Below are 20341 nucleotides of genomic sequence, written 5' to 3' on the forward strand. Positions count from 1 at the left end.
TCCTTGTTTTTTTATAGTTTTGGTAAGCAGTCCGGAGGCAAGCGAGGCTGCGAGTGCATTGTGCTGGAGCCTTCGGAAATGATTGTGGTAAGAAGAGCTATTCTGCACTTTTTGATGTGGCTGATGCTTTTCTGAGACATGTCTGTGCTTTTTTTTGTAGCCAGTTAGCATTTCCTCCTTGTGTGTTATTGCAAAGCAGTGTGAGCGAAGCCTAGAAGTGTAGCCCACGAAGCCTGTGGCAATGGAAGCGGTGTCACTAAAGCTGCATGACACTGTCTGCGCTCTCATACTCCTTGGACTCCAGCAGTATGACCGCTAGGGGCGCTGCATCGCACGTTTAAGGCTGTCAGGTCCAGCCACGAATCTTCCAGTAGTTGTATGCCTCACGCTTCCTTGTTTACACTGAACTTTCCATTTTGGCACTGATCATCGGCGAGTATCGGTGGTGTTGGCTTTAAGGGGTTTACGCCGTGAAAGACTGGTTGGCTTTCTCTGCTCTGTGACAGCAGGACGCATCTGTGCAGCAAGGCAGGCTATCCAAGTGAATGTTGTAATAACTGCCACTAGCCAGCAGATGGATTGTCCGACTGTCATCCTGCTCAGGAAATCCGCAGTACTCTTTTAGCATGAAGTAACTGAGTTTACTGTGATGGACGAGTTAAGAATGAAGGTGAATTGTGTGGAGGTTACTTTGAAAGCTGGGACCAACACACCGATTCATCTAGAGGGACTGGGGCTTAATATATCTATCCATCAAGCATGGCATTGCATCTGCTTGAGGCTGATTGGGTTATATCCCCGCCAAAAGGTGGTTTTACATCTTATTCTGGGCGGTCTTTTTCAGTATTGATCTGATTGTTAAAGGTTGTGTTTAACCTGGGAATTTTATGTTGAAGAAACAAAAGCTGAGGAACTTGTAAGATGTGGGAATTATATATATTTTTAATATCTGTGAGGATTCAACGCACATGGCTCTACAATCCAGAGATTTGCCTGGTTTTATGCACGACGAGCAATGGGAATTGCAAAGGTTAGCCTGGTGTTAAGTGACAGCTTAAAAGGGTTTTTTTCATTTGAGGGTAGAAGATTGGCACCTGTATCTCGATTTATAACATAGCTGCAGTGTTGACGACTCCCTACCTTCCCAATGAGAAGGGTCCTTGTAGACCATCAGCTGGCCCTTAAGAGAATTACTCAAGCTATTCCATGTATTGCCTTTCTGCTGTGTTACACAATATGTTTATAGCTCGATTTACTTGTGACCACTGCAACCAGCAGCTAATCACAGACAACATTTCTAGAACCGTACGTTCTTCAAAGACTAGCTAGCCAGATAGATTGTCGAGGTACTGACTTCTGTTGTTGGTGTGTGACCTGCATATCCGTTTCGAATTCAGGCAGGCCATATCGGAACATTACTGTGTAGAGGTTAGCAGCGTGATGAACACACTGAGGTTTGGTAATTACAACATCTATTATTTTCAGAGCTACCAAACTACAAAGCTGCGGTAGCAAGTGCTATATAATTATTATTGGGATGAAATGATGTTTATCAAAGCTCTGTATTGTCCTTGACCACTATGCCTGGTGGTTCTTGTCTAGTGGCTGTACTTGGGGGAAATCTCTACTTTTGTAACTGATCAGTTTAAATCTTCCTGACTTCTGGGGTGGAACCAGATGCCTCAAATATTGGACTGGTTTCGCCACTCTTCCCCAGAAGAAAAGTTAAGGTTAAGTCCTACCTACAGTGCTCACTATCGCACCATTGCTGTTTGGCCAAACTACATGAACAACTGCTTCTCGCCTTACTTGAGAAGTACAGCAAACATGACACTTGGCAATCGAGTTTTTGCTCCAAAAGGGAGCAGGAACTTTGACCTTTACTGCATCCATGCCATTATGGAGAATGATTTTGCTTCACCTCTGTTTGCTGTATGTATTCTCAGGCGTCTGGACTACTGCAACTCCCCTGTCCATTCACTAACCCGCCTATTCACACGCTTCCTTGCCGATAGTGGTGAACTTTGCAGTCAGGACTTTGCGTAACATGTGCAAATCCAACATTGCCCGTTCCGCACGGCAGGGCTCCCACTGGTTTACAGAAGAGCATCAGGCCGTGTTGGAAAGGTTAAATCCTTCTTGCTAACCTTTTTCTGCTGGCAGGCCTCGACTGTAGCGAGCCATCTCTACCACTGTGCCCTGGTGACATTGCTGCATTGGGGGAGATTTTCTTTTTACTTTGCATCTCTTGGACTAATGGAGAGCGAAGTGACCAGTGATATTTAGACCCATCTTGAATGAGCTTGTACTGGGATGACTTTTGCTTGCTGCCATGAAGCCAATCTTGGGATATGAAATGCTCTGCAAGTAATAAAATAAATAAGGACGCAGGCAGTCTTTAGTGCTGGGGGTGCCTGTGCGACACTTTTGCTGCTGCCCCAGTGTCCTCCTTTTCATTCATTCCGACACTGCCACCCTCCAACAGAGACTCTTCTCTCTCCATAGCCTCTCTCTCCCATGCATTTCATTTGTTTTATAGCGCTACTTAATCCAGTGTCCGGTGTGAGAGCACTTTACATCACTTACAAATTTTACTGAGGCAGTGTGTGTGTGTGAATCAGTCTATATGAAATGTTACACAAAACAATGAGGATTTCATCGTGGGGTAAGCAATACATTTTAAGAGTCTTTGGTCTGGGGGGGACACAGACCCAGGATTTAAAGCGTGCTATAGTGGTTGGCTTTACTACTAAGAATGTATTTCTACCCAAACAAACCCTTTTTGCATATTTGGATAAAGAAAGACTGAGGAAAACATAATAAATCTAAAGTTATGAAAGAGCTGCAAGCAAACTGCGTGGTTTATGTTATAACTTTAGATTTGTTATGTCATGGGACACTATGCTAGATTAGGATTACAATTTATGAGCTGCAGGTAACAAAAGGACCTCTGTGACAAAAGCAGTAACCCACTGAGCTATCCACATAAAATACAGTTCTCTAATCTGCATCATACACGTTCTTTACAGCAGGCATATTAACCATCTGTGCTTCTTTAGGTTGTCACAACTTCCACTGGACAAAATTCTTCTCTCGCCGGTAGGAACGTTTTTCACCAGTGATCTAGACATTTTTGTTGTTTCCTGAAAACTGCTGGACATACAAGCAACTCTGCAGCAGGTGTTTTTTAAAACCCTTAAGTTGTTTCTAAATTTAGGACCCCCCCCCCCCCCACAAAAAAAAAAAAGCTTAGCACCTAGTGCAGCTGCACTGGTCACTGCCCTAAGGCCGACCCTGTAAGTATGGAACTAAATGGGGCCATGCCTAGTTCAACTAGAGTGCCACATTATCCATATCTTTCTAGAGACCATGAGATAAAGACTTTGTGTAGGCTCCTAGTAATTATATAATGTGGGATTTTATGTGATGAAATCGTGTAAGTAGAGGAGGTGAAACAGTGTCTCCAGGGTTGCAATTGTTCTTAAACATCATTCTTCAACGTGTAGCTGGTCCTCAGTTGTCAACAACAGCGTGGATTACAATCTGTAAATGCTTTCCTTACCAATCTTCTGGAACTTTTGTTTTCCAAGACCTATAGGAAAATAAATATTGCCATCTTCCTGAGAAAAACACAGTGATGGGAGGATTACTTGAGTGAAACTTACCCACCGGTAGTCATTCTGGGGCGCTTTCCAATCAACTTTGTTGTTTTCTGTACCTCTACATACGGGAAGCAATCATACGCAAATCAGATTTGATCATGCCCCTGCCCCCATTAGGAAAAGCTTAGCATAAACTGGCTGGTAACATCACCTCTGAACCAGGCACAAGCAACCCCTTTGCCTTGTGGGCCCTCATCTACTAAGTGCAGCTAGCGTTTGCCATACTTTGAAACTTGAAACAGAGGAAACAACAAGATCTTTGAAGTTCTTGAATTGATCACAGTTAATAGTAACTATTAGAGTCACATTAGAGCCAGTCAGTTGTGGTTCACTTTACCAGCAACCTCAGTGGTAACCATTCTTCCAACCCCATAGGAAGCTGCAGTCCCTTTTTTATTTTCACGCCGTGCATGCCCAAACCTTGTGAACACCATCAACGCCATTGTGATCGAATGGGGTGGCATGGAACAGGCACCACCGGTTTTACATCTGTAGGTTTCCTTATCAAAAAAATATTGTTAGTGGGCTCTGGATAACTTCGCCACACATACTTGCAATTATTTCTCACTCTTTAACATTTATTCTGGACAGCTTTGCTTGTGGACTGGCTTTATTTGGGGACAGGCGTTGGAGGGTTACCAAATAATTATGTAGAATAAGGCGTTGTATTCCTGTTCAAATGGTGAGTGGGGATACATTTTGTGGATGAGAGACCACAGTTCACTTTAGATTGGAACTTAATAAAAGCGATGAGATTTCTTGCCGAAAATGTAATACAGAATATAAAAATTCTAGATACCAGTACGAAGTGAATGACAATATCAGCCACTGTTACCTCTAATGACCCACCTGGTAGGTGTACCCAGTTGAAGCTTGATAAGCTCACATTAAGAGCAGAGGTAGTGCAACCTTTGCAGAGCATGAAATCCAGCAGACTGTTGCTATAAGTACAAGGCGTTTAGGAAACTGAATGTGTAAAGGATCCGTCCATGCTTAATCCCTTTCATAAACTCTGGAGAGCTTTTTTGAGGGGCAGGAATAACTTTAAGAGGAAAAGAGACTGTGTCTGAGGAGAAGACCACAGCAGGTGATACTGCAAGGACATTAAGGTAGCTCTGCTCCTACCTATCAGCCAGTTGCCACCCTTAGGTTAAGCATAAAAGAAAAATGATGACCTGGGAGTCTGAACATGGGGCCAGACTGTTACAGCGGGGATGAGCCACTGGACAGGATGAGGAGTCATTGTTTGACCCGCAGAAGCTTAGACATCCAGGAACTGGGGTAGGGACACCATTTTAAAGATGGCCAACTGGCCAGTCCAGGACAGCAGCAAAACTGACCAGATCCAAGGCCATTGGAATGGCTCGCTATCACAGTGGTGGCAAAATATTTTAAGCCAGGTTGAGAGCATCTTGACAAGGATGTAAGAAGCTGCTTCAGAGTGGAAGTCCTTATGCCTGTTGTTGCGGTCACTGTTACAGCTACCCTATGAAAGCATCCACAGTACTCATCTCTGTTCCCAAATATGCATGAGTGCCCACAAACGATATTAACAAATTCAGGAAGACCTGCAAGGAAACACATCTTGAGTTGGTAACTCACAAAAATTCTGGCGATTTTGCAAATAGACACGCCTTTGTGTTTAAATGCCATCTCCAGTATCTTAAAATGTTAATTTAGTACACATTATTTGCCTCAACTTACGCTTTTCAGGAAAAAACTCGACTTTCCTATCTATACCCTGGATATCTATGCCACCGGATGCTGTATTAAGTCCACATAACTATCAATCAGTCATGAGGGCCTTTGTCTTAATTGTGCTGTTTGTGGCATGAATTAAAAATCATTGCCTGTGGGCATGTCGGAAATGATGCTGGAGAATAGCTTTCTGGGCATCAAAACTTGATTTTTGGATTTCACAATGTAATAGCTATTGTGTGACGGAAACATTGCCTTTCCCTGTAAGTAACTGTGACTGAAAGCAGTGTACAGAGCAAACACTAGTGAGAGTGATGCTGTATTTTTTTATCAAATGTTATTGATTTTGAGTTATGCAAGATACAGAGCCTGAAGGGCCAACACACAACAAGACAACAACCAGCAAAGAAAAAGGCATAAGGAAAAGCAAATTCTTGCGGTGTAATCCCACCCTACTCCTGACCAAGTACCAGTTGATGGGATACAAAGTATGAACAAGTAACAACACAGTCGTCCCCCACCCGCTCAATCTCCTCCCATTCCGTGGATGCCTTAGCCTTGTCATAAGTAATCTGGTGCATCAATCTGACAGACCGGTTCCAGTGCTATGCCTCGATAATCTCCCATGCTTGCTATATTTTAAGTACCATCCCGCGGCTGGTCCAGGATAGCAACAAAACTGACTATATCTGGACATTGTTCCAAAGGTGAACCAATACAGGCTTCCGAGTGTGTCCACTCTAGCGTCCTATCAAGAGATATAAACACACCAGATACTTGAATCTGTCCAAAGCAATCTACAGTCTTGTGCTCTTGAAGGGCTGTGGGGACAGGCCGCACTGAAAACACTGTAGATTTTGTCTCATTGATATGGAGACCTGAAGCTTCCCCAAAGATGTGCATAATTTGTAAGATACGGGGATCCAACTCAACTGGCTCTGATAGAAAAAAGAGGACATTGTCAGAGTACAAGGCTATTCTGCTCGAAAGCCCCATCCCTATTGGAAGTCCCGCACCTGAGCAGCTTCCTCACCAGATAGCCAGTGGCTCCATGGTGAGGGTAAACAGCAAGGGGGACAGGCGGCCCCCTGCCATGTCCCCAACTGTATTGGAAATGAGTATGAACTGGCACCTGCCACCCTCAATGTCGCTGTCAGATCAGTGTATAGCAGCTTAAGATATGACAGGATCCAGGGACCAAAGTTTTTACATTGAAGAATATAAACATTGAACAAATAAGTACTCCCAACTCATAAAGTCAAATTCTTTGTCAGTATCGACAAGGAGGATCGCCTTCACTTGTCGGCGAGTGCAAGTGCGTTGCACAATTGTCGAATGTTATATCGGGTAGCACGGCAGTACATAAATCATGCCTGATCATGGTGTAACAGTCAGGATGATGCATACTAGCCGGTTTGGTATCACTTTTGCAAGGATTTTCACCTCCATATTCAACAGATATCAGACGATATGAGGAATGTTCATCAAATGACCGGTCCGGCTTAGGTAAGGCCACAATATCCGCGTGTCTCCAATCAGACGATAGAGTGGCCTCAGTAGTCGTGGAGAGGACCACACCCAGCATGTGTTCCCAGAGCTAGGACATATAAGCTTTGAAGAATTTGCAGGGGAACCCGTTAGGCCTCAAGGCCTTCAAGGAATGTAGGCCTGTTAAGGCCTAGGAAAGCTTCTCCTGGTGAAACACTGTCTAGTAGATCACAGTCAGCCCAGGAGAGGTCCTAAGTGGGAGGGCATGCACTAAATCTCCTGTCTGTTCTCTAATATAATTTCTCTCTGGGCATAGATTCCTTGGAAATAGACAGTAAAACTGCAGGCTACCTTCCTGGGATCTAAATAACGTGCCGGAGGAGTCACTTATGAGTGGAAAAGAGGAGGAATATGGGGTACCTTGACATAATCTGTGAAGCATCTTACTGGATTTATCTCCTTATTGATAAATGCGGCTCTACACTGATTGCCAGGACGGTTTGACTTTATCTGTTAGTCTGGTGGTACTGCTGCTGCAAGAGACCTAATTGTCTATGCACCGTCTGCCCATCCTCTCGGCATACCTGCATGCCCAAGACTGCCATTCGAGTTTCAGGAGTACTCTCTCGTCCGTCTACCGGAGGACCTCCTCAGGTGTCTCAAAGAAGATTGTGTGGGATTGATATGGCTTTCAACTTTGCTGGATAAAGGCGCATATATTGGATGTTGAGGTCTCAAAGACTCTGCTTAGCTGCCAGAAAGGACTGCCATTGTTGCTGCACCATCCTGCTGTTGCTTGGGAAGATCATAATAGTTTGAGATTGGTATACAAGTTTGTTCTGGAGCGGGGCATGTTTGAGGATGGCGTCCCGGTCAGGATAGTTCAGGAGTTTTGCATTAACTGGTCTGGGCTGAGGCCCATGAGGAGGGCCCTATACTGTAGCTCGATGGGCCTGCTCAAACGCAGAACAGGATGACAGGGCCACTGCAGGCTATAGAGAGAGGAGCCAGTGATGAAGGAAGCAATCCATCTAAGAACTCTCACAACAAATCTTAAGTTGTTGCAGCAAACCTTGCCGTCCCTATCCTCCACTCAGTGCCAGCTCCATAGTCGCCTCAGTAAGTTTAGTCACCATTTGTTGCAGGGTGTTAACTGAATCTGCCAAAGCTGAGACGCTAGTTTCAGCCTTTTTGATCCGCTCAACAGCCTATTATAGATCCTGAGGGAGTAGCATAACATCGGTGCCCACAGCACCAGTCTTGGCATCGAGCATGTCACACGAGTAGGTTATAGCTGCCAGAAGAGCGGCATTGTCCGGAGTAGGTTCATCATATCCGCAGGCCCCAGTGGGTGGGGTGAGGCCCCCAAATTGGGTATACTTGCCAAAAGTGCATTGCATGGCGCCGAACGGAGCCTTTTCCTTTGCCTTTGTGATTAAATTGGCTTGGAGCACTGTAGGGTGCAGCACTGGCAAATGACCTGTCAGACCACCACTTAAAGCTATTACAAGTGGTGCATGAGCAGTCAAAGTCTGGAGGTCCCTGTTGGGCTCAGCAGTGTTGGGCCCACCACTAAGGTTCAGGGGATGATGTGCGGAATCTGGGTGCAGGAGAGTTGGCGTACACCGCCCCAAACCGCATCAAGACCTGGCTTGGCCATTTCTGCTACAGCCGCACCCCCTAATCAGGACGCACACTGAGACAGTAGGTTTAGAGCCTCACATCTGGGGGCACAACATGTGCAAGAAGGTGGACTCCCATGGGGATTGTGGTGGTACCAAAGAGGCACCCAACAATCCCAGAAATAGTCACTCTCTCCGGTGCCTTCCGCCCCCACGACAAGGCATATATCGCAAGCACTGAACAGGGCAGATGGGGGCAGGGAGGGCCTGCAATCAGCTGCGCTCAGGGCACATCGTCATGCCCTGAGGCTCCAGCAAATCCCAGGCAGCGCCGCCAGTCCTAGGGAGAGGGCACCTCCTGTGCCATAGTCTGCTGTATCTCCTGCACCTGGTAAGAAAGAGGGGAAACACCACAAGGGTCCATTGGCTCTGAGGCCTCCGGAGCCTGCAGCCCCTCTACAAATTCACCCCAGTGCATGCCATCTTCCTACCAGTATTTGTTGCTCCCACATGACAGGAGAGGACTGGAATCTGCTTTAGGGCCAGAGCACACCCCCTTTGATGTGTAGTTCCAGTCCTGCGTACAGTTGCGTCCAGGTCCCACCTGACCACTCCATCCGCACCCGTGGCAGTCCAAACTGCGCCATCTTACACAGCTGCTATGGCTCACACCTTGCGGATGCAGCTCGGAGCCGGAACACCCTCCTCCTCAAGGCAGCTTCTGCAGGGGATTGCAGGACCACCAACTCATCGGGCCGACATCGATCAAGTTCGCACGCCCCCATCTGACTCGGACACAGTTTCTTTACCTCCCACTAGACCTTGGGTTCTCCATAAACATTTCAGCACTGCCTCTGCCACAAAAGAATGTGCCCTCTTCCCTACGGTTATACGAAGGCTGGTGGAGATTCTTGAGCATCACCTCCCCCCAAAACTGATATTTGGCCAGTAGAGTTTTGAGCCTGTGATCCCATTTAATGGGGATCTCACAGATTCGTTCTTGGGCACCTGAGCTAACCCGAGCTGTGGCCACTCTGTGCACCATGGCTTTCTGGTGCCAAAAAAGATGAGGGCACCCATCTCATATTACATAGGTACTCTCACACATTTCCCCAGGGGCCGCAAAGTGTGGTCTGTGGTGACCCGTAGGCTGCCTTGATGCCAGTATGGTGGGAGTGGGGCTTTGTGACGTGTGGTGTTAAGGTGGGTGCTATAGCTAGCTTGGGAGATTCAAGTGTAAAAAGGAAGTAACTTGATCATTAAATTGGAATGAAATAGAATTGCACAATGTTTATTTGTTCACTCTGTTTTTAGAGTTTTATATAGCACAAGCATGACCCGTTTGGGTGACAGAGCGCTTTACAAGAATAACAGAGTAAGGTGTGACACAAAGTAATAGGTCGTATACAATAAAACACAGCAGATGTCACAAGGACAAAAATATACATAAGCATATGGTAAGACGAGATAAGAGCACAGACACAAGTACTGGTCTAAGTAATGTCTGAAATCAATCATTTGTTAAGCGCGCTACTCACCTGTTAGGGTCTCAAAGCGCTGGGTGGGGAGAGGGTTTGCTACTGCTCGAATAGCCAGGTATTGAGTCGTTTCCTGAAGGACAGGACGTCCTGGGTCAAACGTAGGTTGACGGGGAGGGAGTTCCAGGTTTTGGCAGTGAGGTGGGAGAAGGATCTGCCGCCGGTTGTGGTACGATAGATGCAGGGGACGGTGGCGAGGTTGGCGGAGCAGAGCTGGCGGGTGGGTACGTGGAAGCTGAGACGCTCGTTGAGGTAGGCAGGGCCTGCGTCGTGGAGAGCCTTGTGAGCGTGGATAAGGAGTTTGAAGGTGATCCTCTTGTTGACGGGGAGCCAGTGTAGGTCTCTGAGGTGGGCTGAGATGTGTTCGCGGCATGGGCTGTTGAGGATGAGGCATGCGGAGATGTTCTGATTACGTTGAAGTTTCCTCTGGAGCTTGGCCGTTGTTCCCGCGTAGAGTCCGTTGCCGTAGTCCAGTCTGCTGCTGACGTGGGCGGAGTGAACGTTCTAGTTTCGATGGGGATCCATCTGAAGGTCTTGCGAAGCATGCGGGAGTGTTGAAACATGAGGATGTGATGGCGTTGACTTCCTGGGTCATGGTGAGTGAAGAGTCTAGTATGAAGCCGAGGTCGCGTGCGTGGGTGGTGGGAGTTGGTGCGGTTCCTAGGGTGGCTGGCCACCAGGAGTCGTCTCATGCTGAGCAGTTGGAGCCGAGGATGAGGATCTCAGTCTTATCCAAGTTCATTTTGAAGCGGCTTATCTCCATCCAGTTGGCGGTGGCATGTAGTCCGTTGAGGAGATTGACCGGTGGCGGGGTCCTTGGTGAGTGAGAGGATCAGTTGGCTGTCGTCCGCGTAGGAGACGATGTTGAGGCACTGGGATCGGACGATGTTGGCGAGCGGCGCCATGTAGACGTTAAAAAGGGGTGGGCTGAGAGAAGATCCTTGGGGGGCTCCGCAGATGGTCTTTGTGGCTTTCGACAGGAACGGAGGGAGGCGGACTCTCTGAGTTCTACCGGAGAGGAAGGATGTGATCCAGTCCAGGGCCTTGTGACGTATCCTGGCATCGTGGAGGCGTGCGCGTAGTGTGTGGTGACAGATGGTATCGAAGGCTGCAGAGAGGTCAACGAGGATGAGGGCCGCGGTTTCACCTTTGTCGAGCATGATCCTGATGTCGTTGGTTGCGGCGATTAGAGCGGTCTCGGTGCTGTAGTTCTTGCGGAAGCCGGATTGAGAGATGTCTAGCGTGCTGTTGTCCTCCAGGAAGCGGGATAGTTGGCTGTTGACTATCTTCTTGATGACCTTCGCTGGGAAGGGGAGGAGGGAGAAGGGCCGGTAGTTCTTGAGGTCTTCGGGCTCTCCCTTGGGTTTTTTGAGCAGGGCGTTTACTTCAACATGTTTCCAGCTCTCCAGGAAGGTGGCGGTCTCGAAGGAGCTGTTGATGATAGCACAGAGTTGGGGGGGCGATGATTTGGCTGGTTTTGTTGAAGACATGGTGAGGGCAGGGGTCGGCGGGTGATCCGGAGTGGATGGTGGTCATGGTCTTGGTGGTGTCCTCGTTGTTGGTTTGGGTCTAGGCGCTCAGGAGGTTGGTGTGGCTAGGTGGGTTGGGGTTAGTGGTGGTCGCGGGGATCAGGGAGGCGAAGCTGGCATGTGTGTCCGTGATCTTGTGGTGAAAAAAGGTGGCGAGGGAGTCTCAGAGGTCTTGCGAGGGGGTGTGGGTCGATGGAGCAGGACTTTGGGTTGGCGAGTTCTTTGATGATGCTGAAGAGCTCTTTGCTGTCAATTCGGTCTTTGTAGAATGATCTTTTGGTAGTCTGGATGAGCTGGTCTTGAGGGCGGCTTGGTTGGTCTCTGTTTGTTCGTGGCGCCATATCTTCTCAATTTGCCGGCACTCCCGCTTGGAAACCTAAAGGTCGGTGATGAACCAGAGTGCTTTCGTGCTGGTGCGGTTGTTGGGTGGTTTCCTAAGTGGGCCGAGGGTGTTGGCACAGTTGTTTAGCCATTGTTTGAGGTTGAGGGTGGCAGTGTTGGAGCCGCTGGTGCTGGGTGACAGGGCATGTGTGAGGGTGGAAATCAGCTGGTCTTTCGAGACCTTATTCCAGATACGGTGAGGGATCTATTGCGGGTGGTGGTGAGCAGTGGGTTTCTGGAAGGTGAAGTGGACACAGCGTTGGTGGTCCAGTGGAGTTCGGTGGTATGGGAGAAGGTGATGTGGCTGCTGGCAGAGAAGATGGGGTCGAGTGTGTGGCTGGGCGTGGTGACGAGTTGTTTGAGACAGAGGTTGTTGATCAAGGCTGAAGAGTTGCTGTCGTCGGCGTTCTCTAGGTGAAAGTTCAGGTCGCTGAGGAGCATGTAGTCCGTAGAGGTGAGGGTGTGGGTGCTGATTGTGTTGGCATTGGCGTTGCAGAACTGTGGTCGGCGGCCTGGCGGTCTGTAGACAAGGGTTCCTGTGAGAGTTGTGTTGGCGTTGACGTGAATCTGGAAGTGTAAGTGGTGGCATTGATGTTGTCATTGGTGTTGGTTGAGATCCTGATGGTGCTCCTGTGGACTATGGCTATTCCTCCTCCTGGTTTGTTGGTGCGGTCTCTGCGGGCAATCTTACAGCCTTCAGGGATGGCTATGGCGATGTCGGGTTCCGAGGAGGGGTTCATCCAGGTTTCGGTGAGGAAGGCGATGTCTGGGAGGCTGAGGTGAGTAAGTCCCAGAGTTCGACGGCATGCTTGTGGACAAAGCGGATGTTGAGGAGGATGCAGCTGAGGTGGTTGTGAGTGGAGCTGCTGTGGTTCTTGGCGGCTTGGGTGCAGGTGAAGCTGCACATCCGGCAGTTGTCGTAGTTTGGACTCTTGCTCTGAGCAAGACTGCTGGTTTAAGAATGACAGTACTTTTGTTTGTAGGTGACTGAGTCTTTCCTACAACAAGTCGCAACTGTTGTCCCAACCATACCGGCTCACTAGCAGCACCTCACCAGAAACACTATAGTAAAAGGTGATTTATGGCAGTCGTTTACGCATGGACTCAAAATAACATATCTCAGGGAATGTCGTGGTTAAACGGAGATTACCCTTTTCTCACAGATATATTATGTCTCATACAAACAAAGGCAATAACACAGATGCAGTGAAGTTATAATAGTTTTTATTTAACATAACTGCAATTTGCGATAAGTTGCATGAACTGCAATGATTAGGATAATGAATATAGCAAGTAACAGTATTGTGAAGAAGAGAGTCATTGTTATGAAGACCCCCACCATTTTGCAATACATGAAAGAGATATACATACAGGGAGTGCAGAATTATTAGGCAAGTTGTATTTTTGAGGATTAATTTTATTATTGAACAACAACCATGTTCTCAATGAACCCAAAAAACTCATTAATATCAAAGCTGAATATTTTTGGAAGTAGTTTTTAGTTTGTTTTTAGTTTTAGCTATGTTAGGGGGATATCTGTGTGTGCAGGTGACTATTACTGTGCATAATTATTAGGCAACTTAACAAAAAAATATATATACCCATTTCAATTATTTATTATTACCAGTGAAACCAATATAACATCTCAACATTCACAAATATACATTTCTGACATTCAAAAACAAAACAAAAACAAATCAGTGACCAATATAGCCACCTTTCTTTGCAAGGACACTCAAAAGCCTGCCATCCATGGATTCTGTCCGTGTTTTGATCTGTTCACCATCAACATTGCGTGCAGCAGCAACCACAGCCTCCCAGACACTGTTCAGAGAGGTGTACTGTTTTCCCTCCTTGTAAATCTCACATTTGATGATGGACCACAGGTTCTCAATGGGGTTCAGATCAGGTGAACAAGGAGGCCATGTCATTAGATTTCCTTCTTTTATACCCTTTCTTGCCAGCCACGCTGTGGAGTACTTGGACGCGTGTGATGGAGCATTGTCCTGCATGAGAATCATGTTTTTCTTGAAGGATGCAGACTTCTTCCTGTACCACTGCTTGAAGAAGGTGTCTTCCAGGAACTGGCAGTAGGACTGGGAGTTGAGCTTGACTCCATCCTCAACCCGAAAAGGCCCCACAAGCTCATCTTTGATGATACCAGCCCAAACCAGTACTCCACCTCCACCTTGCTGGCGTCTGAGTCGGACTGGAGCTCTCTGCCCTTTACCAATCCAGCCACGGGCCCATCCATCTGGCCCATCAAGACTCACTCTCATTTCATCAGTCCATAAAACCTTAGAAAAATCAGTCTTGAGATATTTCTTGGCCCAGTCTTGACGTTTCAGCTTGTGTGTCTTGTTCAGTGGTGGTCGTCTTTCAGCCTTTCTTACCTTGGCCATGTCTCTGAGTATTGCACACCTTGTGCTTTTGGGCACTCCAGTGATGTTGCAGCTCTGAAATATGGCCAAACTGGTGGCAAGTGGCATCGTGGCAGCTGCACGCTTGACTTTTCTCAGTTCATGGGCAGTTATTTTGCGCCTTGGTTTTTCCACACGCTTCTTGCGACCCTGTTGACTATTTTGAATGAAACGCTTGATTGTTCGATGATCACGCTTCAGAAGCTTTGCAATTTTAAGAGTGCTGCATCCCTCTGCAAGATATCTCACTTTTTTTGACTTTTCTGAGCCTGTCAAGTCCTTTTTTTGACCCATTTTGCCAAAGGAAAGGAAGTTGCCTAATAATTATGCACACCTGATATAGGGTGTTGATGTCATTAGACCACACCCCTTCTCATTACAGAGATGCACATCACCTAATATGCTTAATTGGTAGTAGGCTTTCGAGCCTATACAGCTTGGAGTAAGACAACATGCATATAGAGGATGATGTGGTCAAAATACTCATTTGCCTAATAATTCTGCACTCCCTGTAAGATGGAATATGCCCTAATACCCTAATGAGAATAGGCCTAACTTCCTACCTAAAGGAGAGCTGGGTTCGCTAAACCTAATCTACCAAAGCCGTGTCCATGAGAGGAGCCCCCAACCCTCGTTACCTTGGAATGAGCTCTCTATCTCCGACTCCGCAGGGACACGAAGACTGTGTCAGTGTCAAGATGTCTGCAGCATCGGTATCGGTATCTGGTCGGAATCCCTCTGATTATCTGTCTAAAGTGTGATGTATTTATACAGATCTACAAGGTCCCCTGATGTAGGTGTATTCCAAAACAATAGATAACAGGCATGCTTGGGACGGCAATTAATATCAACAATCCCTCGAAAGTATAGAGAGGGAAAATCCCTAAGTGTGAACATCTACTGTTTGTTTGTCTTTGGTGCTTGATCTTGACGCCTTGGCGCGGTGACACTGATAATGTAACTCATAACAAGTGGCCTAACTATAAACAAGGCAGCCATCTTAGAAGAAATAAATAATTAAATGGGCTAAGACAGAGCAAGCTAAGTAGGTTAAAGGTCACTAGGTGACGGGGGGCACGAGTTTACAAGCCAGAGGCTAAGCTAACTCTTGTTATCCCATTAAAACGAACTAGGATTCACTACAAGAAGGGTGCATGGATGTGCCTCAGAGTGGCTAGGACGCAGGCGGTGGGGCGGCCAGGGTTGAGGGTGTGGAGTTCTTTGGCGTTGTAGTGGTGTCTAGTGGCGTGGGGAGTGCGTGTCCAGGGGGTCTGGCGCTCGGCACGGTCTAGGCGCGGACAGGCCCAGCAAGCGCCATTAAAAGGGGAGGTGGGAGGTGGGAGCAGTGGGCAAACTGGGTGCGAGGGGGGCGGGGCTGCAGGGGACGCAGCGGCAGGAAAGGGAAAAGCTGAAAAGCCGAGAACAAGTGAAAAATAGGACAAAAGAAGACAAAAGGGGAAAAGAGGCACAAAAACCAGGGGAAAGAGGCAGAGAGCAATAAAGGCACAAAAGGAAAGATGGTATGAAAACAAAGACAGATTACAGGACAGACAGACAATACTTACGGCAACCACTAGACACCAGGGATGAGGCGCAGGTGGGTGCCTGCGGGTGGTGGGGGGCCTCAAACTCACAGAAGCAGCGAAGGCGGGGTCGGGGCATGGAGGCAGTGAGGAGTGAAACCTGACCTAAAAACAGGTCAGCGGTCACTCAGTAAAAGGTGTCAGAACGGTGTGTGGGTGACTGGTACATAACGCAGAAAAAAAATCGCAGGTCTCAAAAAAAATATGGGCGAAGGCATGAAGAGAGGCAAACCAGCAGCAATGAGTTTGTTATTGGAGAGAGAGACGTATGTCCTTGGTGTGAGAGGAATTTGTTGGATAGAAGAGTTTTTACTTCTCACCATTAAGATGAATGTGGATGGGTTGTCTCTGATCTCAGGAGTTAGAGGGTTCTGGAGTTTGGGGGCAATTCTGGACAAGGATCGTTTATAGGTTTTCTTTTTGTTGAATTTTAGGGAGTTTGAGATTCTGGAAGATCTATTTCCACCAGATAGGGTGTGTTATGGGTCAGGTAATAGGGGATATTTTAAGATGGATCCTAGCTTCATATGGAAGCCGTTTCAGTGATTTGGGCGGAGATAGGGTCAGGCGTGATATGATCACTTCTTTTAGATACAGGAATGAGCCTAGCTGCCGCATTTAAAGTAGCCTTAAGCGTTGCATGCTTGATTTTCTGGAGTCCCACTAGTGTTGCACTACCATAATCTAATTTTGGTAAAACAAGCGCTTGAATGTAAAACCAGAAAACCTGGAATCGATCTTGGCGTCCCCACCTGACCAAACTGTGTGAACATAGACAATTGTCTAATTTCACTGGGGGATGGGGTGGGGGGCGGCAGAGCTTTCTTGACTTGAAGATGGCTGCTTCTTAGGCAAGCTCCTTTGACCACATCTACTATCATAATTATGCTACACCATCACGCCACTACTTGTACTCCTAACCCTTGCCATACACGCCTAATGCCCTGGTAATCTTGTTGCTGCCAAGATTTCCTGGTGAAAGCAACCCCTGGGGACATACTGCGGCCCGCTGCATGGAGGTGTGGTGGGCTGGATTGCGGACCTGGCATGGGGGACTGTTTGGCTGCTGCTTCCTACGCACTTGCATCAGAACCCCCAGACCCTAATGAGGGCTCAGTGCTGATATTTTGCAGCCCCTGCATCAGCCGACTCGTCCATGCCATGACCGACTATTTTGCGCAGCGATTGGACACAGGTTGGGACCTGGGAGAATGAGACACATGCATCCTCCAGTCTGTCCGGACACGGGGTCTTGTCTGGACTCGAGGCCATATGATTGCGTGACACCCTTTGGGAAGGTGACTCCAGAGGACACGGGACCCATATGCCTGCACTCCTGGATTGACCTGTTGCCACAGTGGGTCCCGCTGTTTTCCCTGGCCTAGAAGCCATGCTGACCAGGCCTCCTCTTGGCCATCAGCATATCCCCTCAGGGCTCATGAAGGACACCCCGCTACACTGCTGTGCCTTGTTGTACCTGTGAGGCCTCTGGGACCATCCAGTCCACTAAAATGCATTGGAGAAGGGCTGGGCCTCATGTGGAGTGCGGCATCTGAATATGTGGTAAAGGCTGACCCAAAGCGACAGCGATGGTCCTCATGCTAGGGCCCCTTCACCAGCAGGTGATTAGGAGATTTTGAAGTCACTTGTGGGCCCAAGGGACATCTCACACCTATGGCGAGCCACTGCAGATGTGTTTTTGAGCATCTTTGGCAGCGAGCTGGCTGATTCTGATCCACTGACACTAAATGGCATGACGCATGTGGCTGACTTGCACATCCGGTATCTCCCTGGCATGTGTGTCGCTGCACTCGGGCCGATGCCTGCAGACTTTGCCTGCAGACACACCCTAGGCTGACCTACTGGACGCTCTTGCTTAGTGCTGGCTGGAGAAGGCTTTCGTAACAGTACAGGCCGAGGCAGAGGACTTGGAGGCCTGCTGGCGGTGGAATAATGTTTGAATTGTTGACCTGACAGAATCAGCAAATGTTGGAAATATGGAGTCCTTCATAGAGCGGCTTCTGATAGAACTGCTAGGGCATGAGACCTTCTCCAACCTGTTTGTGGTGGAAAGGCCACACAGCTCTCTTGCCCCGTGGCCGGGGGCTCGGCCCCATCTAACCATTACCATGTTGGTGAACTTCTGTGATCATGATGTAGTGCTCTGCTGCTCCCAGGAGCTACAGACTCTCTGTTAAAAGGGCTCAGAACTCTCCATTTTTCTTGACTTCACACCACAGGTGCAAGAGGCGTGGAGACAGTTTTTACCTGGTAAGTGAAAGCAGCAGGAACTGAAACTTGAATATTCCATGCTCTGTCCTGTCTGTAGATGGGGAAAACTACGATTTTCAGAGACCCTAAAAATCTGCAGCAGTTCCTCAAACAGTGCGAGTCGGAGAATGGGCAGCGGCGATCGCCGGAATTGAATGATGGTGAGCCGCAGGCCCCCAAGATTTGGAGGGCCTTGACTGATTCTGGCTTGATACCCATCTCAACCATACTGCTAACTTTTAAGTCTTATTTTACGCAGTGTACCATTTGAAGTGTGTTTCCACTATTATTACGGTTGTGCTGTTTGTGTGTGAGGTGGAAGCTCCTTGGAAAGTGCCAAAGTTGACTGATTGGTAAGTTTAGTGGAATTGGAGGCAACAAATGATTTGCATTGTTCCCCCCCCCCCCCTTTGGGCTGGACGGCGGCTCTGTGGAGGCGGATGTGACAGAGCCATGCTCAGCATATGTTCATAGGACACTGTATGGAGATGGTGCGAAGGAATGATTGGCAGCTAGTTTGATGCGTGATTGGAGTGCCACATATCCCTGATGCGGACCTCCTGTTACTCTTAGTTGCAGGGGTGTTCGGAAGGCAGCGTCTGACTCCTTGTGTACACCACATTGTTTAGCTTTGGTTTTTTTGACTGATGGAAGAGGGTGTGGGTGGGGTGGGAGTTAAATTGCTGTGCTGTGGGGGTGAATACGGTGTGACTGACTGAGTATGTGGCCAAGGTGGGGGCTGACAATGTGTTTTCTGCAACATGACAGCTTTAAATCCGGAACAGGGAGTGGATATGTCTGAAGGTGCAAGGGACCACACTATTAATGTAGGACAGAAAGAAGTGTTGACATTTCTCACATGGAATATTGTAATGCCGAGTGACGGTAGGAAAATCCTAAAAGTGGTATAATTGCAGCAACACCATACAGATGTAGCTATATGGGTGTGAAATTTAATAAAATAGCTACTTGTCCAGGAGACAAGTTGCTTCATAAATTTTCTTGTGCTGTAAAAAAAATAAAAAACTCTGCTCTTTTGGTGCCATGTAGTGCAGCCACACATTATGCCAGAAGCCTCATTATATGATAGCTCTGGCTATAGTCTCTTTGATTATACCAGGGCTAATACTATAGTAGGGCTTTAATACTAGCAATTTCCTAATTTTGCCATCTTGCCGCAGATCTACACATTGGAGCTGGATTAGTTCCAAGGTTGGAATGCCCTTTTGAGTCTGTGCAAACCTACTTACTTGCTCGTTTGGCAATTTACTCCTGAAAAGGGCAGAAGTAAAGCTTGTTCCACGGTTAGGAAATAAGTTGTTGGAGGGAGAGTGAACTTGTAAATGCTCAACAGATTTTCACGTGAGAAAATCAGTACACGTGTAGATTTGTGTTTGCTAAAATACATTTCACAAAAACTTTTTAGGAGTACAATTTTCTGGTCTACCTCTGTAAAGTCTAGTGAGTTCATGAAATACGTTATTCTGCACTAATACAAAGACATATACCATGGGTGCCTTTCTTTAAGAATTGGGCTCCTGATTAAGTCTGATGTTAACCAAAACCTTTTGTTTTTATGAAAATTCTCTCTCGCTATCCATCTATCGGATGGCTCTGCTGTGAGTGATAGCAATCTGCTCATTAACAAGGAGCATAGCGGCACACAAAGTAGTTTTGTTCAGTTCCAGGAACTACTTTGTTAATGTGTGCTTTTTAAGACCAAAACGTTTTTGCTTTTTGCCAGTGTTTGTTACAATAGTGAGGCAGCTCCTACAACTATAACGTTTTACAAAAGCCATGTCAAAACAAGACACGCATTGACGAAACTAAAAGACTGACCTATTGGCTCTTCCAATGCTTGTTTATGTTCATTCTTCCCATCATCTTGTGGAAACTGGTTACATTGTTTTTTTCCATCATGAATATTTACTACAAATACTAGCATGCATCAACACATTTTACTGGATGATGCTTCAATTAAATAGTACCTAAAATTTCACAGTTTAGCAAAACTTTTTTCTCTAATTGCAGTTCTTGAGAACATTTTACTTTAAAAGCAACACATCATAATTCTTTATTTCAAGTTTCTCTAAATATTTGCATCTAAACAGAGAGCATTCTGGGAGCATTTTAAATAGCTTCATATTAT

At 47.1% G+C, this 20341-nt stretch overlaps 1 protein-coding gene across 1 annotated transcript in view; it reads left to right on the forward strand.

The window, feature by feature from the left end:
* Window positions 1–20341, forward strand: part of RAPGEF6 (Rap guanine nucleotide exchange factor 6) — an 822369-nt gene that overhangs the window by 285211 nt on the left and 516817 nt on the right. Inside the window, 1 exon segment of the mRNA XM_069201702.1 lies at window positions 18–87. Within this exon segment, the coding sequence (XP_069057803.1) occupies window positions 18–87 (70 nt within the window).

Source organism: Pleurodeles waltl, chromosome 7 (genome assembly GCF_031143425.1).
Source record: "Pleurodeles waltl isolate 20211129_DDA chromosome 7, aPleWal1.hap1.20221129, whole genome shotgun sequence".
Lineage (NCBI taxonomy): Eukaryota > Metazoa > Chordata > Amphibia > Caudata > Salamandridae > Pleurodeles > Pleurodeles waltl.